At 40.6% G+C, this 18,507-nt stretch overlaps 1 protein-coding gene across 2 annotated transcripts in view; it reads left to right on the plus strand.

Annotated features, from left to right (window-relative positions):
- Positions 1-18,032, plus strand: part of znf704 (zinc finger protein 704) — a 53,119-nt gene extending 35,087 nt beyond the window's left edge. For both annotated transcript variants that reach the window (XM_067613009.1, XM_067613008.1), the window contains exons 3-9: positions 6,399-6,502; positions 7,961-8,238; positions 11,223-11,323; positions 11,746-12,040; positions 13,137-13,271; positions 13,381-13,472; positions 13,937-18,032. In XM_067613009.1, the coding sequence (XP_067469110.1) occupies positions 6,399-6,502; positions 7,961-8,238; positions 11,223-11,323; positions 11,746-12,040; positions 13,137-13,271; positions 13,381-13,472; positions 13,937-14,051 (1,120 nt within the window). In that variant the 3' untranslated portion in view covers positions 14,052-18,032. The remainder of the gene's footprint in view (positions 1-6,398; positions 6,503-7,960; positions 8,239-11,222; positions 11,324-11,745; positions 12,041-13,136; positions 13,272-13,380; positions 13,473-13,936) is intronic.
- Positions 18,033-18,507: the final 475 nt, after the last annotated feature.

The following is an 18,507-nucleotide window of genomic DNA, read 5'->3' on the forward strand; positions in this document are numbered from 1 at the left end:
ATGTACGCAGATGGTTTGGTGATTTTCTGTCCATGTAGTGCTGGTCTTCAACACCTATTGAGGTTATGTTCACCACATGACATCAAATATAATGCAAATAAGAGTAATATTACGATTGTTAGAAGTAGGGGAGACATTTTCCTGATTTCTCCCTGTCTGGTATTGCCCTTAAAGTGTGTAATGAGGCTAAATACTCAGGCCATTACGTAACCAATGATCTATCAGATGATAAGGACTTCACAGCATGTTCAACAGGGTATTAGATTTAGGGAGCAAATGATTTCAGTGACTTCCTTTTTTTAAATTAAGGAGTATCTGTTTGAACGCCTAATAATGTGACATGCATCAGAAAACAGAGACAGAGATGATGGTGTTCACTGTTCTGTCAGCAATCTCACAGGGCTGCATTTACTATAAACATCCAGAAGAAAATAGCTCTTTCATAAATAATTCAGTAGTTCTTAAAAGAAAGAGGTTAACAGTGTCTTACCTTTTTAAAAGATAATGGCACTCTCTTTCACTTCTTCTGTCTTAAACATCAGACTAAACTTGTAAATGTGATGAAAAAACAAAAGACAGACCCACATTTCATTGGATCCCATCTACCTGTCAAACTAGCCACAGTAACTTGAACCCCTGTTATTGTCTTTCTTGCTGCGCAGTGTTTTGCTTGAAACTGGACACTGCCTGTCCCCCGCAATGGTGGCGAGTTGGCCTCATACACACACACACACACACGCACACACACGCACGCACACACTCACAGCCTGCCTCCCATCTTCCCATGCAGGCCCTTTGTTTTGTTGAATTCACTTATGGCACCTAAAAAAAGGAGTTGGCACATCTGTCAGGGGAAGTACAAGTTTCATCACACACACACACACACACACACACACACACACACACACACACACACACACACACACATGCGGAGCCTGTTTGGCAGATTGGAAGACAGCCATGTATCCCACCAAACTCATCAAAACCCCTGAAGAGGGAGCTGTTGTTTTACTTGTATCTTCCTACCATCAAAGGGTGAATCCCAACTCATCTCTGGTTCTAATTTTAACTGCTTTAGTTTGTCTTTTTTATCATCATCAACATGTGTTTGTAATTTTCTCAACAGCCAAGGATCAACTTGGTTTTTTTTTTTTTTTTTAGAGAGAGAGAGAGAGAGAGAGAGAGAGAGAGAGAGAGAGAGAGAGCTGTAGTGAGAGAGGTCTAGTGGCTCTTGACTGGTTCAGTAACTACTGGATAATATCTGCTTTCTCATTCACTTGTATTGTGATCAAATTTCAAATCCAACTGTGCAAATTTCAGCTCAAAGTTATGAAATTCAAAGACATATTCAGTTTGTTAATACAGAAATCTTCTTTGAGCTAGTAACATCATGTTTAAGAGGCTCCGTTATCTCCATCATGTAATCACACATTAAATACACAGGAAGCAGCGTGTATTGGCTACTTGAATGTATCGTCTTCAGAGTTGAAACATTGATTAATTGATTAGCCAATTGACAAATTAATTTACAACAAGATTGATCAGTTGTTTAAGGTCTTTTTTACTGTCAAACATGCTCCGGTTTCAGCTTCAAATGTGATTATTTGCTGGTTTTCTTTGTCTTAGTTGATAGTAAACAGAATCTCTTTGGTGGAACAAAACAAGTCATTTGAAGACAAGGCTCTGGGAAATTGTAACTTTTTTTTTTTTTTTTTTTTTTACTGTTTTCTGACATTTCAAATTTTAAAGTAAAACTATTAATGGAGACAGATTAATCTATAATGAGAATAATTGTTAGTTACAGCCATATAAATACTTTTTGTATTTGTCATTTCATTTGTAATTAAAAACCAATGTTCCTGCATATTGAAACCGTACAGTATGTTTTTAGGGAGGAAAACAACATGCAATATTAACGATTCTGGTAATAAAATGTGAAATTATCTCCTAATAACAGTGTTGTCCAGTGGCCAGTAAAACATGTTTGCATTTTTAATGGGAATCTGTTAATGGTAGGATTTAAATAAAGACACAGATGATTCATATGTTGATGCTACCTAGACAGAATACAGTATATGACAATTAAAAAAAAGAGTCTGTGAGCTTTTTAATAGGTCATACAGCTGCCTTTAAATTCATTAACAACATTAACAGCATATAAACTAATATGTTTGTTTGGCCCCTGAAGATAAACTAATTTTCCATTTATTAATTGCCAGCAGCAGGATAAAATTACACGGGTCTGTTTCATGTAATCTGCATTAGTGAACAAGCTCTTTCTCTCAAGTTTTGTGATGATGAAGCTGTACGTCCACGATAATGTTCCTTTTAGGAGGCCTCAGGGGTCGGATATGGGAAGATGTTTTATTGGAAGTTAGTGAAGTAAGAATATTAGAACACAAACACACACACACACACACACACACACACAGCTGCACATACAGTGGCGCACACAAACCAACATATGAAACTCATTTATCAGAATTCACTTACCAATCCATTAACCATCCCACCATGTCTCCTGTGTCACATGTATCATGCATTTTAACATGTCTTTCTCTAACAGGCACACACACACACACACACATACACTCAGCGTGTGTTAATTATAGCCATAATAAGCACTTGGAAACAAAGTTTGATAAGACCACTAATGACAAATGTGATTTGGGAAATTCCCTTTCTTACTCCCTCTCATACATCACATCTTAATTATTAGTCCTCTAATGTGTTTTTCTGAGATTTACTCTTTCATATTTCAAGAAAGACAAAGCACCGTGTAATTATTGTCTGTCACTGTTGCCATGGAGATAATATCTACAGTCACATGATGGCCTCCCAAGGTGACCAGGAAGTGGTTTTACGGCGTCGTCAGACTGGGGGTTATGGGTAAAAGTGGCAGTTGTGTGCACGGCTTCGTCCCCTGATTTATGTGGAGGCTGTAATGACATCATATTCAACTGTGGAGAGGGTAATAAACTAGACATCAGCTAATGGAGGCTGAGGCTGTTTCTTTGTTAGCCAGCGCTCTCTTCTCTTCTCTTCTCTTCTCTTCTCTTCTCTTCTCTTCTCTTCTCTTCTCTTCTCTTCTCTTCTCTTCTCTTCTCTTCTCTTCTCTTCTCTTCTCTTCTCTTCTCTTCTCCACTCAAGCAAAGCAACCTCTCTGTTTTATAAGTAAATACTCTTTTAGTAGCTCCCACATTGATTTTGAAGCTATAATTTATTTACAAGGAAATTATCGACAATGAGACTCTGTACACAACATTTACTACAGTGCAAAATTACTGAGCAATACACTAATTGTCCCATGGCTATGATCATATGCATAAGTGGTATTGTATGTATGAATGTTTTGCTATTGATATAAATATCTGTGGTCAACATTATCCAGCTTGTTACTGACTCACTGTTCTGGTACCAATTAATTGAAATTGGAAAAAAAAATATTCTTGTTCACAATAAAAAAATATACCATGTTGTTTTTAAACAGAAGGAAGATGAGGGTCAGTTATTAGAAAGCAAAATTTAGGAGAAAGTTCCATTTTTTTCATAAATTAAAGATCCACGACATTTGTTGGTGAAATTTATTACAGATGTATTAAGAAATCTACCCGGTGAACTTTGTTTTGTTTGTTTTATCAAGATTGTGCACAATTGACCATGAGCTCTCTGATACTGAAACTGATCTTTTAGCCTGGTTAGCTTCTTTAACTCATAGTTTGCAAACAGAGACCCTAAATCCTCACTAGCAGCCCAGAGATATATACTGCCTACCTGCCTGCATATGCATCTCAAGTTTGTGTCTCCACCTCAGCAGAGGAGACCAGGTAGCGGTGATGGTCTTCACACTGCAGTCGGATGTTTTTCAGCACACTGAATGAATAATTTTTAATGATGTTGGCTGACACCGATCAGCACACAACCAGAAACTCTCCTCTGTGAATCCTATTTGAGTCTCTTTTTTTGACAAGTGACAAGCAATTCCAGCATTTTCAACTCTTGGAGGTGCATGAAACTCTGTCAGTAGCTCATCAGTCCAAATAATGAACAACTGCTCTGAAAAATATCTGGTATTTATTTTGTAGGAGCATTTCAATTTAATATATATAATTTTTTGAGTCTTCTAGTCCTCTTAGATACATCTGTTAGTTTGGCACATCTGGATTTTGGGCCTCAACGTTCCTTTTTTTTCTAGATGTGCTCAAGCTCAAGTCAATTTGGATGGGGAGCATCTGTGCCTTAAAGCCATTCGAAAAATAAATATCAGGAGTCACGTTTGGGCTTCGGGTGCACCACTCAACAAGTTTCACACTGTTGTTTTTAAGCCTCCCCAGTGTTGTTTTTGAATTTATACTGCAGGGTTCATGAACTGCTTGAGCACAAATTGCTGGCCTAGTGAAAGTGTTTGACGCTCTGAGAAGGTTCCTCACAAGAATCTCTTTGTGGTTCCTGTTTTGTTTTTTTTTCCCCCCACCATGTTTTACAGTAGGATGTTGTGCCACTGCAAGATGACTGATGAGTTAATTTAATGAGATCCTCTTTTCTCTTAACCTTTGACATGTTTTTTTTCTCTTTTGCAAGCACCAGAAATTCTGTCATAGGCTGTTTTTTCCTGCTTTACTTCTCCTGCTGTAGTTCTGTCACAGGGTTGAGACACATCCTGTGGTCCTGTGGTCACTTTCCTGATCACTTTTCTGGTTTTTCTTTTCTTTTCTTTTAGCTGAGTTGTGTCACTTAAGGAGATTCAAGACAGATAAACTCCCAGTGTGATCAAACATAAGTGTGTTATGTTAAATGCAATTCAACATTTCTCCTCCTTTATTTACAAATTGTTGAATCAGCACTCATTTGAGCCACAATCAGCCAATGCACAAATCAGATGTTTATTGAACTCAGCTCCTGTTCTTGACATCGAGACCAACGGCTCAGACTAAATGGGAATTTTTAGAACATGTTTAATTATTTTCAACACCAGCAGATGAGTCTTGGCTTCAATTTGAACCATGTAGAACAAATCCACATGTTTGCATCTTCTCAACGACTTTGGATGCATTTGTGCTGCCTTTAGCTTTTACTTCAGATTCAGTCTAAATGCACTTTAAGAAGAGGAATTCTGGACGAACACACTGTCTTGAGGGCAAATAGTGACCTCAATTTTAAAGACCTAATTAACATTTGGACAGAAATGTTTTTTTTACATGCTATTTAATGCTTCAACATGACGAGAAAAGAGAAATTACACTTACAGTACCAGTCAAAAGTTTTCCCACTTTTGACTGGTACTGTATGTGTCCATAGTAGATGAGTGTCAGTACAGACAAAAGTGTTTTTCTCACAGATTTTGCATAACTTGTACGATCCTTTATCCTCTCATTACTAAGTGGGCATTTATTTATGATTTGACAATTCCTGGAAAAGTAAGACAGGTTGTTTATTTCAACAGTTTCCTGTACTGGATGTATACCAATTAAGATCTAGTATAGCCTACTGTTTGATCTCAGAGGCTGTGAAAACTTAGTGATGGCTGATGTCGTGTTTTTTTTTTTTTAAGGCAGCAGGATATTTCCTCATTGTAATAGAGTTGACTTTGATCATTTGGCTTCCACACACCATCAAAGTCTTGCTCGCTAAGGGACAATACACACACACACACACACAGAGCTTGTTACATTAATAGTGTGGATGTACTATAGGTATACAGTCAGTAATAAAGCTATTGACATCTCTTTGATCACGGGGATTGCCTCTCTCTGAAGGATACATGGGAGAGGATTAAGACGCCTGTCTTCTAGAGTGCATTTGGTGAGCACTAATGAGAAGAGAAAAATATGTGTATTCTATGTCGTCATATGGACGGTTAGTGTGTGTACTGTAGCGCTCAGCTGATGTTCATAATACAGGCTTTAGGAATCAAACACAAGACCCCCATCAGTCTAGTTTAGCATAACACTAGTTAAGCGTTTTGTTTTGTAAAGCGGCATATTTAGCTGTTGGCTGTTGATTTTTCTAATGGCGTCTTTAACTGTCTCTCTGGATGATTGCATCAGTCGCCCACAAAGGATAAAAAATAAAAACTTCAACTTGTAATTAGCAGCTTATGTCGCAGTCAGTGCAGCAGTATTCAGAGCTGAGAGAAATGAGTTCAAGCTGCTTTCTGTCTAGAAACATCTGGTTCAGGGAACGGAAGAAGAGTCACTGTTTTTTTAGTATTACACACCTTGTGTCCAAACGTGTTTATTGTGTCGCCTGTTAAAATCCGCATATGAAAAGCAGCATGCACTGTCTTTGAGCTTTAAACCTGTGAGTTCATCAAATGTTTTCTTTCTCAGTGTGATAATGTAGTGTCAGCAGATGCCGCTCAGTAAAGATCTCTTCTTTTTCTTCTTTTTTTTTGACAGACGGTCTGAAGAAGAAGTAGACATGGACAAGGTGACGGCTGCCATGGTACTGACAAGTCTCTCTACCAGCCCACTGGTCAGGAGTCCACCTGTCAAAGTCAGCGGTGAGTATCTCAACTACTAAACAACAGATAAAGACCCTCTGACACAACAGGCTTTGGCTGATATATGTTAAAAATCACAGGTTTTAATTGATATTAAGCTTTAATATATCTGATCTCTAATAAAGCAGACGTGTTATAAAAAGTTAACACTTACAAAAAAGCAGCTCTGCCTAAGCATATAATGTCTACGTTCTGCTATACACTGACTTTTCATTCCCTCACAGCTGTTATTTTGTGAACGCACATGGAAGCTGAACTTGATAAATTACCGCCACCTGCTGTGCTTTAGGATTCTCTCATCAAGAGTTTTGCAAATCCACAGAAAAAGCACAATAGAGTCTGGATCTCTGCCACACGACACAGTGGCGGAAATCCAAAGTGCCCCGTAACTGCCATCACACGCAGCTGCTTAGATAGTCTGTGCAACCAACCGACCGCCCATTCAACCGAGCACACATGCAGCCAACCCTCCAACCACCACGCACGTGTTATCACAGTCACACATACGCATGAAGTCAAATGTTAAATGTAAATCACATACATCATGCACACGCGCTCAAAGTGGATTTTAAATACCAACTGTACAGTTTCGTCTTAATGTACTCATACAGATGTCGCACCCATAAACACATGTTGGAGATAACACAATGTGCATTTACATCAGTACACACAGTAGGTTCTCATGCATACTTCTAGTAAAGCTTAGTGCCACTTTTTTCCTCATAATGACTGTTCAAAGGAATCCGTTCATGTAAAGGTGTTTTTTTTTAATAATTAAAAATGTCATTAGCACTTCATTCAATCATAATATTTGCTTTTCTTCACCACAAAACAAAAACACATATCAGAGCAGCGTTCTTATTATTGGGGAGCCACTTCCTCTTTTATGTAAAACACTGCGCTGAAGTAAAGAAAGAAGCAGAGTGGAGAGGCACCCCACTAAGAAGCAGCCTCACTAAACCAAACAAACTGGGTCTTTCAGTCGGGCTCACTCACTCCGTCACACACAAACAAACCGAAACGCACACTCGCACACACACAAACAAGTACACACTACAAAGTTTCCCCCAGCCTCCATCCTGACAAAGTGAGATGCCTTTTGTAGTTGATATTTAAAGGAAATGTTTCTTTGATCTAAAAAAACAAGACCTTGGCATCGTCTGTGTGGAATCACATAACGGAAAAGTAACATTTATTTTCTTGTGTCACACTCAACAACAGTGTCGAGAGCCTGTTTTGTGTGAAATGCAAATAAAGCTGTCTGAACTTAATTGAATGTCTTGATCTCCCATCATTGACAGAGCAACACCCGCGTTTTTTTGTGCAATTGTATCATCTACAAATACGACTAAAGAAGCTGGATTTATTTTATTATTTACTCTTGCTCTTTTTATCCTCCCCTTTTGTTCTCAACTCCCCTCCACCCCTGCACCTCACCCCTCTCCTCTCTCTCCTCAGAGTGTCTGAGCGGTTCCTGGAAGGACAACGGTTCAGCCGGCCCCTTCACCCCGTCTAGCAACAGCTCCTCAGGAGGCTACTGGAGCTGGTCCGCCCCCAGCGACCAGTCCAACCCTTCCACACCTTCTCCTCCGCTCTCCGCAGACAGCTTCAAGCCCTTCCGTGTGCCCAGCCTGGGCGGCGTGGGGCCCGGCCCCGCAGGGCCCGAAGACCCCAGCCTGGATGAGCAGGATGGCAGCAGCCTGCTTTTCGATGAGCCCATCCCTCGCAAGCGCAAGGTGATTACTGTGGACCGTGTTAAATTGTTAAATGGAGGGGCCAGTTTTGCTAATGTATGCTGAAAATGATCATCTGTGAATTAGTTAGTGAATTAACTCGTGACAACAATGTGCGTCCACACTGAAACACCACACCAGGGCTGCAATTTAAGCTTATTTTCATTATCGATTAACCTGTCAAGTATTTTCTTGATTAGTCGTTTGGTCTATGAAATGTCAGAAAATGGTGAAAAATGTTTCCCGAAGCCCGACCAACAGTCCACAACCCAAAGATATTCAGTTTATTATCAGAGACGTCTAAAGAAACCTGAAAATATTCACATTTAAGAAGGTAGAACAAGAGAATTGTATTATTTTTTTCTTAAAAAAGGACTCAGAGTGATTAATTTATTATCTAAATAGTTGGGGATTAATGTTCTGCTGATCAGCTAATCAATTAATCGACTAATTGTTGCAGCTCTACAGTAAACAATAGTGAATGTCTCTTTTTCTTCATCCTTTTTGTTGTATTTTTTCTTTTTGTTATTTTTGTCAAACCACAACATTGCTCATGACAGCCATCATCTGGTAAGGAGTGGGACAGACAGCCACTTGTTCTGCTGAGTCTCAGCTTTTTCTGAATGAACTGATTGAGAATAAAATAGTGATTTGATTGGGGATCATTAATATTACCAATCAAACAGTTATTCCTGAGCGGCTCTGCTGAGACGTCAATCAAATCACTATTTTATGACAAAAACACAGATCTTGACAGCACCCGTATTGTATAATTAGCCACGTAGCCAAACATTGTTTTCCAATAGGTTTGTTTTCTTGTTCACACCAAAACCTGAGATCAGTGTTTTCAGATTTGTACAGTTTTTTTAAAAGTTCATTGTTTGAATGTGAAAATGTAGAAAAAAGAAAAGAAAAGAAAATATCAAGGAGTTTGCTTTAACAGTCATTTTCAAATATATTTCACTCAGGCTGAAATTTCATATTAAACTGGCCACATACATTTTCAATCTGAACAGTTTCTAAGAAACAAAAATTGTAGCCCGGAGGGGTTTTGAAACACTCACAGCAGTACTGTGAATATTTCTTTTATTACTGTATGAAGCTGACATGGATTCACACATTAAAGCAGTTGAAAAGTGAACCACAGCAGTTCCTCTGATAACAGGGAGATCTCTCAGTAAGAAAAAGGTCAAGAACTTGTCTTGAAGATGTTGTCAGATGTATTCGAGCCGGTTGATTCTCTTCTCCAGCAAGCTGTGTTATTAACCAGTGAGGTCATGCATGTAGTTTAGACTCTCACTGACTGATACGAGACATACAACCTCTCGCTACTGTAGAGGTTTTGTCTTTGTTGTGAATACTCACACACACACTCTTTCTTTCTCATTCATCATTTCAACTCGTCTCATCTCTACACACAACTGACAGCTCATCACATCCACAGCTCAGTGTCACTCTCATTATATTTTCAGATATATATTGCTTTGCTCTCCCTCCCTCCCTCTTTGTCTCTCTCTCTTTATCAGTGCTCTTACTTGTCAGAATCATCCATCCATCCATCCCTCCTTTCACTCTTCCATCCCCACTTCCTCTCTTCCTGTCCCCTGTACCCTCTCCCCTCACTCTGTATGTCCTCCCCAGACATTTAGCTCTCAGCCTCTCAAATGCAGCCGCTCAGCATCGGCAGTAATGATTTTAATACCCGCTACAGCAAACATAAAGATCCTGCTGGCCTCGTCTCTCCTCTCCAAATCGATAGAGACTCTTGAGTGAGCTCCACATACTGTATTAATTGGGGACTTATCACAAAGGAGGGCATGGAGAAGGAGACATTTAGATGTTGGTGGGAGGGAGAAAAAAGGTGGTTGTGGATGACGGAATTGGAGGAAAAAGTGAGAGAATGGAGAGAAAAATAGCCTTACGAAAAGCTTGGATGACGATGTAGTTGACTTACATGAACACACACACACACACACACACACGATATGTGTAATGCCAAGGTTTCATGTGAAATTATCTACTCGCTCGTCCTGTGCTCTCGCTTCTCTCTTGGCAAGACAATACCGTTTGGAGCTCCCCATTTAATTAACTGTGAAATGCCTCTTTAAAGGGAATAACACACACACACACAGAGACACACACACACACACATGCACACAAAGGGGTTTTGTTACCCAAAGACAAAACAGTGCATGGGGGACCGATGATTGTTGTGTGTGCTTGCATTTCTGAAAGGAGGAAGAGAAAAAAAAAATTTTTTGTCAAAATTAAATCAGCCCCCTCAACAATAGTTTGATAGACGGGCCTTTAAGACCATTTCTAATGGCTTGGAGCGGGGAAGCAGGAGGGCAGAGAGAACGCTCACTGGGATTTTCACTCCATGAAAAACAATGTAAAGCCTCTCAGGGAGGCCTGTGGTATAATTACAGTATTCAGATAAAAGATGCAGGAGCATTGCTAGCTCACAACAAGTCTTTGTGTCTTTAGCTCATGAGCTACAGAAGGTCCCATCAAAATGAGAAATTATTAAATCTGTACACACGTTTACTCAATTCTTTCCAGTTGTGCAAAAATGCCACTATGCTGTTGATGCTGCTAAATCTTAAACTGAAAAAAGTAGAGAAGAGGAAGAGCCTTAATTATACTGAGTGATCAAAATGCATATGTCATATGTTGTGCAGTCTTACCCTGGAGGGAAACACAAGATGTATCTGTACGTCTGTAACACAGAGACTGTTGAGTTGAATGATGATGATGGTGGCCGATAAGAAAAGTCACATCCTCAAGGGTTGTTTGGTTATACAGGCACACTGTTTTTATAGTCTGTACAAGTACAGTAACAAAACAATGGTGTCATACTGTGCTGTAATAGCAAATGTTCATTTTCAGAGATCAATTAGCTCGGGGTCCACATGTGTTCCTGTCGACATGACAACATTTCTCATCCAATCTGACTATAGCTGCTGTCTGTTATGTGTTCTCTGCAGAACTCCATGAAGGTGATGTTCAAGTGCCTGTGGAAGAACTGCGGCAAGGTGCTGAGTACTGCTGCCGGCATCCAGAGACACATTCGCACCATCCACCTTGGGTAAGACACCAACACACACACACACACACACAGACACACACACACACACACACAGGCCACTCTGAGCCTCCAGAACGTCTGTGTCACTTTCCCTCCGACTCCCTCCAGCATCATTGTCAAAACAGCAGATTAATGGCTGATGGGCCACAGTAACATGTCCTGCTCTGGGGGGAGATGAGATGAAAATGAGCGAGGCGGAGAACAATGATATTGGATGGATCACACATTCATACTGACATTCAATTAAACTGAGGCCACTCTTTCCTACAGTGATTAACTGCAGATGACACGTTTTGTTGGTTGGAGGAATGACGTTAATGCTGAACCGGGGCAGAGGTCATGTGTGGTTGTATCGACACGTTTTGCTTTACGTGGAGTAATCTGCATTTCATTCTGTTTTTCCTCCCTCCGTCATCCCTCAGGCGTAACTGCGACTCGGACTGCAGTGACGGCGAGGAGGACTTCTACTACACCGAGATCAAGCTCAACACGGACTCAGTTGCCGACGGGCTGAGCAGCCTGTCCCCTGTGTCGCCCTCCGTCCTCTCTCCCCCTCCTCCTCCCCCTTCTCCTCTCCCTTCTCTCGGCCAGCTGCCGGACTCCCACAGACCCCCGCAGTCCTCTGACACCAAGGAGCCTCACGTCGGCGGCACCACCCCGCTCAGCCGCTCTGCGCCCAGCGCGCTCTACCTCATCCACGCGGACCACGCCTACCAGGTGAGCGCATGCAGGAAGCAGAGGAAGTGTCCGCATGTACACACACAGACACACACACACAGACACACACACACACAAGAGCAAGATTGAGATCGATATACACAACACACGGGCTCAAACTCAACGTGAAGATAAAAGATCGATGCACTCTCCTAATCAATGTGCTCGCTTCTGGTCACACACCATAACACTTATCAGGCCACACACACACACACACACACAAAATTTACACACTCTTTCTCTGCCTTACTGTCTCACACACACAGCTATCAGGGTCCTCATTATGCTGATTATGTGTCTCAGTGTTTACAAAAAAAAAATGATCACAGCGGATTGTTGTCCTTCGCTCCAGCTGTGCTAACAGTTGTCATACCGACACACAGCAGCAGATGTGGATATTTAATTGTAGGTGGAATAATGACACAATTCATCTAAGTTTTAAATACTATATATCAGAATAATTAATGCTGCGAGTGACACCAGCTCTTCAGTCATGTCAATCTGTGAGTCTGAGCTTTGTTGTAGGGTTACATGTTTTACCAACAACGTAAATATTAGTGCTTAGGTGAAGAGTTTTGTTCAATATGAGATACCTAAAGTCTGCTCTCAAAAACTTTCTGAGTCATTTACTGCTAAAAACATACCAAAGTTTTTCAGGAAAGGATCAATGTGAGGCTCGCTTATATCCACAAATTAGTGTGATGAATTTTAAGGAGCAAAGTTTCTCCAGAATTACCTGACGCATACCTAATGTTCACATAAAGAACTGTCAAAGAGGTGTCCTTCTTTTAAATAACAGTATTTGCACAACCATAGAAACACAGAGCCTCCTAATTTCTTCTAAACCTCAGCAATAATAATAATAATAATAATACATTCTATGTGAAACACAGTTTTCATTAAAAACGAGGCAGACAGTATAGCAAACCAAGCAGGAAATGAAAAAATATGAAAATACAGCGACTTGCAAATAAGACCTTGGTGAACTCAAATGTGATTATGAGCCAATAGCAGAAATACATTATTCCACATAAGTTGCTCCATTTGAGTAGGAGCAGAAAATATTACCATATCGACCTTTGACCTCCTCCTCCAGGCCACGGCTCCTGTGTCCATCCCGTCCAGCAGCAGCAACTCGGCCAGCTCAGCCTCCACCAGCTTCACTCCCACCAACAGCTCCAGCTTTAGCATCTCCTGGCAGTCACCGCCCGTCACTTTCACCGGGACCACGGTGAGGAAACGTTAACACACACGAAAGACCAAGAGTTTAGTTGTCAGTTCTCCACATAAATTGTGTCCATTTAAGTTCTCATAATGACATTCGTGTCTGCCCTCTACAGGTGTCTCCCAGTAAAAGCCTGGGCTTCGGTGAACAGCGCTCGCAGACCATAGCCGTCCTCTCATCCCCACCCAGAGCCACCACCGCCCTCAGGTATCTGACATTTCCTTGTAGCTTTAATGAAAGCGCATATTGAGATATTACCAAGAAACAGCTCATACTTAAGCCAGTGCATCTAATAGGATTTTCTACTTAGAATTGACCTTACTGAGTGAAAATCACCTCATGTGGTTGAGATGAAAAATGGAATATTGACTTTCACAAATGAGCTCAATGGCTCTTAATTAAAAACAAGTCATGATTAGTTCTGATTTGCGTAATCCGCTTCAATAAGGAACCAAGCTGCTTCACATATTATGATTCATTGTTGTCATTATTTACTACATCGGGACACAAATGAACATGGATGGGCTCAATCAGAGATAGAGTTGTCTTGTAATGGTCATTAAGCTTCAGTTAAAATATTGATGAAAAACATCATCAGGGGCAAAGTTTAAAACTTAAAAACAAAGCGTTCATATCTGAGAGGTCTGTTATGTTTATCTCTTGTTTTCCAGTCGGAAGGTGCGTGGCGAGGGGAAGAAGTGCCGTAAGGTTTACGGGATGGAGAACCGCGACATGTGGTGCACTGCCTGCCGCTGGAAAAAAGCCTGCCAGAGATTCACCGACTGAGTGTACCCTGCCAACGCAAACGGCGCGCCACGCCATCGGGCACTGCTGCCTTTCGCCAGAGAAAGGGGGGAGGGGCATCATTTTGCATGCATTTGGTTTTCTTCAGCTCAAAATCGCAACAACTCCGGCTCCGCCCCCTCAGCTCCACTGAACCATTCCAGCTGTGGAGGGAACCAAATGACGGCAGAGTCACCTTTTACATTGCCGTCCAGGATTCCCAGTACTGCCTCGCCATTCCCTTCATTCCCAGTTTTGGGAAACCCCAGTGCAGCTAAACAGTGTAAAGAAAAAAAATAGATCTAAGATTTTCTGCTGTTTTTATGTTGGGTTCAGTGTTGCATCTTTCTATGTTTTGTAAAGCTCTGGTTTTTAAATGGAAAGTCTAGTCAAAGAAGGGGTCCAGAAAAAAAAGGCCAAAACCTTTTTTGTGTGTTTTGTCAAAAGAAAAAAAAAAATCTTCACTTTTTTTATCCAAAAGAAGAACGGACCTCTTTGCTGAAGTTTTTGAAGAAAGTTATAAAAAAAAGCATGGAGGTTCGCTCGCTGTTTTTTGTTCTTCCTTCAACTTGTTCATCTCTTGTTTTTGTTTCTGGACTATTTGAGGTGATCTTTTATCACCAACATCACAACCTCTCCCGGTTCCTCACCTGTTCTTCACTCCTGACAGCTCAGGGGGAATGTACGGCAGAGCAGGGAAGGACGGGTTGAGAGGTAGAGAGAAAAAGAGGAAGACACAAGGTGAATGATCAATGCAAAAAAAAAAGATACAATTTACAGTCAGGGAAAGCAGACGGACCATGCCAGTGATGTATCACATGAAACCGCAAAAGCATTCACACACACACATACACACACACACATACACATACAGACACACACACGTGTCATAACAGAAGACAGGAACTGTTTTCTATGTCATTTTTTTATCAAGTTGATCCATTTTCTTTGTTTTATCAGGGATGTGATTCTACAGAAAGCAAAAACCAGCAGCTAAAACTTGGGGTTATATTGTATACAGCACTATCTCAACAGCTTCTCTCTTTCATTATACATGACAACTTTGCAACCAAAAACTCCTTTATCTTGTTCTTAATGTTTTTGGTTTTTGTTAAGGTGCCATGTTTACTGTTGTTGATGTAGTTTTCTTTTTCTATCTCTTTTGTTTGTTCGGCAAAACCAAGACTGTTTACCTACCACCTGCTAAAGAAGGTGTGTTAAAAGACCTTCCTGACAGCACTGGAAGCATGAAGCCAGCGGTGTGCGAGGCCATAAAAAGATAAAGATCTTTCACTACATACAGAGAGACAGATTGCCCTCCTCCTCAACCAACTTTTACGACCTTCCCAAAGGGAACAAAATAACTTTGTGTTTACGTTCGCCGTAGAGGCGCAGCTTGATGATCAGCTAACCAAAGGAGGAGGGCTCAAAACCAAAAGTGAGGCACTTGCACTGTATGTGTGTATCTAAGCACTTGGTATATTTGATAATGCCTGTGGTTACTTCTAGAGAGTTGAAAATGTTACTTATCTTCCACTATGCCCTCTCCATTTCCAACTTAACTGGTTATAAAAAGAAGTAACAACATAAGAAAAACCAGACTTGGTGACCACCGTTTTTTTTGATCCATTATTTACTCCAAGAGTTTTGGATGAGGGTGGAAAAATTTATAACTTGACTGACTTGATTAGGTCACTACTTTGTTTAATGTGCATTGCACACTTCATTCACTTGGCAACATGCAAGCAAAGCTTTGGTTTGGACTTTTTGAGTCCCTGTGATCTGCACGTATCCTTGTGACTGAGTGTGATTGGTAAAAAAAAATAATGCGGTTATCTGAATGTTTCTATTTTAATTCCAGCCTCGTAGACGGCTCAAAGGCAGGAAGCAAAAATCACAAAGCCAAATAGTTCACAGATGTTTGCTTTGTGGTGAACGGTGGACCAACGGTTTTGTCACCTGAGGCTGCATTCTGCTTTATTACAATGTTCTGAAATGAATAGAAATGCTTTGTGTTTGGTTTAAGACAGATGTTTCTTCCAACTTGTATCTGCATTTACTCTCTGAATTATATGAAACTAGTTTGAATGCACGCAGAAATCTTTATTGGCATTTCTGTCACTCGCACAGGATCATTTAACACGAGAATTATTCAAAACCAACACCAGCTAATAAACTCACACGCTCGCTTGTTTGATAAACAGGACTTCCGCACCTGAAAATCGTAGCTTTGTTATGTTTGCCCACCTGTTTCTATCTCTGTCTTTTTTTTTTTTTTCTTTTGGTCTGTTTATGTATATATGTAGTTCTTGTATTTTATGACTTTGGTCATTACATTTGCCACCTTATGAACAAGACAGGTTCAAGTATGATATCGCGTAAGGAAATAATGTACCGTTCAACCTTTTCGGGCTACTATTGTTTTGAATATAGGGATAGCCTTAAAGTCACTTTTTGAGAATAATCATTGTGCTTCTTCTATGTCATTACATTGATATTTCCGTAAGAAATATTTAGATTATGTCAAAAATAATTAGCCATTGTATTATGTGAACGTATTATTGTTTGAAAATAAGACAAATCTATATATACGTAAAGAAAAAACATGTTGGAGTTTAAATTCAAAGCAAAAAAGACATTGATTTGGCTGTTTTAATTTTTTTTTTCATATATATGAATATAAATATATACTGTTTATGAATTTTGTTTTCATGTTCTGCTGAAGGAAATTTTTGTGGCTATTGTAACTGCAGGAGGGAGCCCAGGCATGATTTTCAGTGCAAGCCAAGCTTGTTATGCTCTTTTCAGCGAGTGTGACCCGCACACTCCCGCCTGGAGCTCCTTCACGTCACGCTCCCCGCTGCTGCTGCTGCTGCTTAGTGGTCGAAAACCACAGTTGATTAAAACCTTTATCTTATTTCCAATTCTCCTCTCCCAGTGTCACGCAGGCCCACTTGCAATTAGTGTGATTGACATCTCGGCATGTTTGCGCCAATGTGTGTGTGCTCGCACGCTTTTCTGTGTGTGTGTGAACATGGAAGGAGCCCCGGGCAAAGTATGCAGGCTGCCACTGAAGCGCGGCGCTCTGCCCGCCCCTCCGAGCATTACTCTCCTGAGGAGTCACACACCTTTATCAAATGGCCTGTGGTGTTTCTCTGTCAGGTTGCGTGCAGGTTCAAATCTTCTGCAAGGCTCCTGACAAACACTTTGGGGTTCGAGGATGTTTTTGTTTGTCCAGACCACAGCGGCTAGACGTGGCTGATGTGTTTTTTTTTTTTTGGTTTTATTTGTAACTGTGTGCACTTCCCTCTGCCCTTTGTCCATCATTGTGGTGCTTCATGTTTGTGTTTGGACTGCCTCCTCCATTGACGTGTGGGAAAAATCTGGCAGCCAATCAGATTCTGCCAAGGTTCTGTCCAGGAACAAGTCCCCAGTTCAGATTATCCAGAGGCTGCTGGCAAGACTGAATGTTCAAAGTGGCAGCTAATATTAAAAGAAGCTCTCTCTGGATTCTAAGTCAGTGTTGCGTCGCTCAAATAATGAAATTTGACCAAAATAAGATCATCTCACACCCGTGTTTAGGGTTAAATCCAAATTACCTCAAAAGTCCAGCATATCTGCCGCCATATTTCTTAAACCTGTCCATCCTCGTAGATCTGCATGACATTAAGAAACTGTGGGATTTGTTTGTGGACTGTGGCCTGGCTTGCATTGTTGTGCTGAGAACATCTTGGTCTCATTTAACTGCAAATGGCGCAAAGAAGTCTCAGCATGAAGGTGCTCTCAGAGACACTCAGCCCAGGTCTGTCTTCGCACACTGTACGCACTCACACCGGTGCTGTGCCCTCGGCGGGGGAGAAATGGAGGTGCTATATTCGCATTGCAGTGCTGTTTCTCCCATGTGTCCTCTCATCTATTAACTCCATTTTGTACACATTGTTATGCTGTAGAACATGAAAATAAAAACACCCTGCCTCAAGTCTACCGAGTGTCCAGACACAAGTTAGTGAGTGCGTCATCCCGAAACCTCTGTTCTGGTTTTATTTGGGTGCTGATCACTGAATCTCAATGTGTTGGAAGTACTTTCGTTATTCCCTCAACAATAAAACATCATATTTCAGTCTTGACCTAAGAGACAACAGTTGGCAAAACACTCAAGGTCCATTTTCTGGCTTGTTTTGGAGCTTTCATAAAGGGATGCAAATAATTATTTTCATTAGTGAATAATCTGCAGAATATTTTCTCGATTTAATGAAATATGAAATGCAACCTCAAATGTCTTGTTTTGTCCCAACCAACAGTTCACAACCCAAAGATATTCAGTTACTATCATAGAGGACTAAAGAAACCAGAAAACAATCACAATCAAGAAGCTGGAACCAGAGAATTTAACTCAAAGTGATTAATTTTCTAATAATTAATCGACTAATCATTGCAGGTCTACTTTCAACTGTATCAC

Source organism: Thunnus thynnus, chromosome 15 (assembly GCF_963924715.1).
Source record: "Thunnus thynnus chromosome 15, fThuThy2.1, whole genome shotgun sequence".
NCBI classification, from domain to species: Eukaryota; Metazoa; Chordata; class Actinopteri; order Scombriformes; family Scombridae; genus Thunnus; species Thunnus thynnus.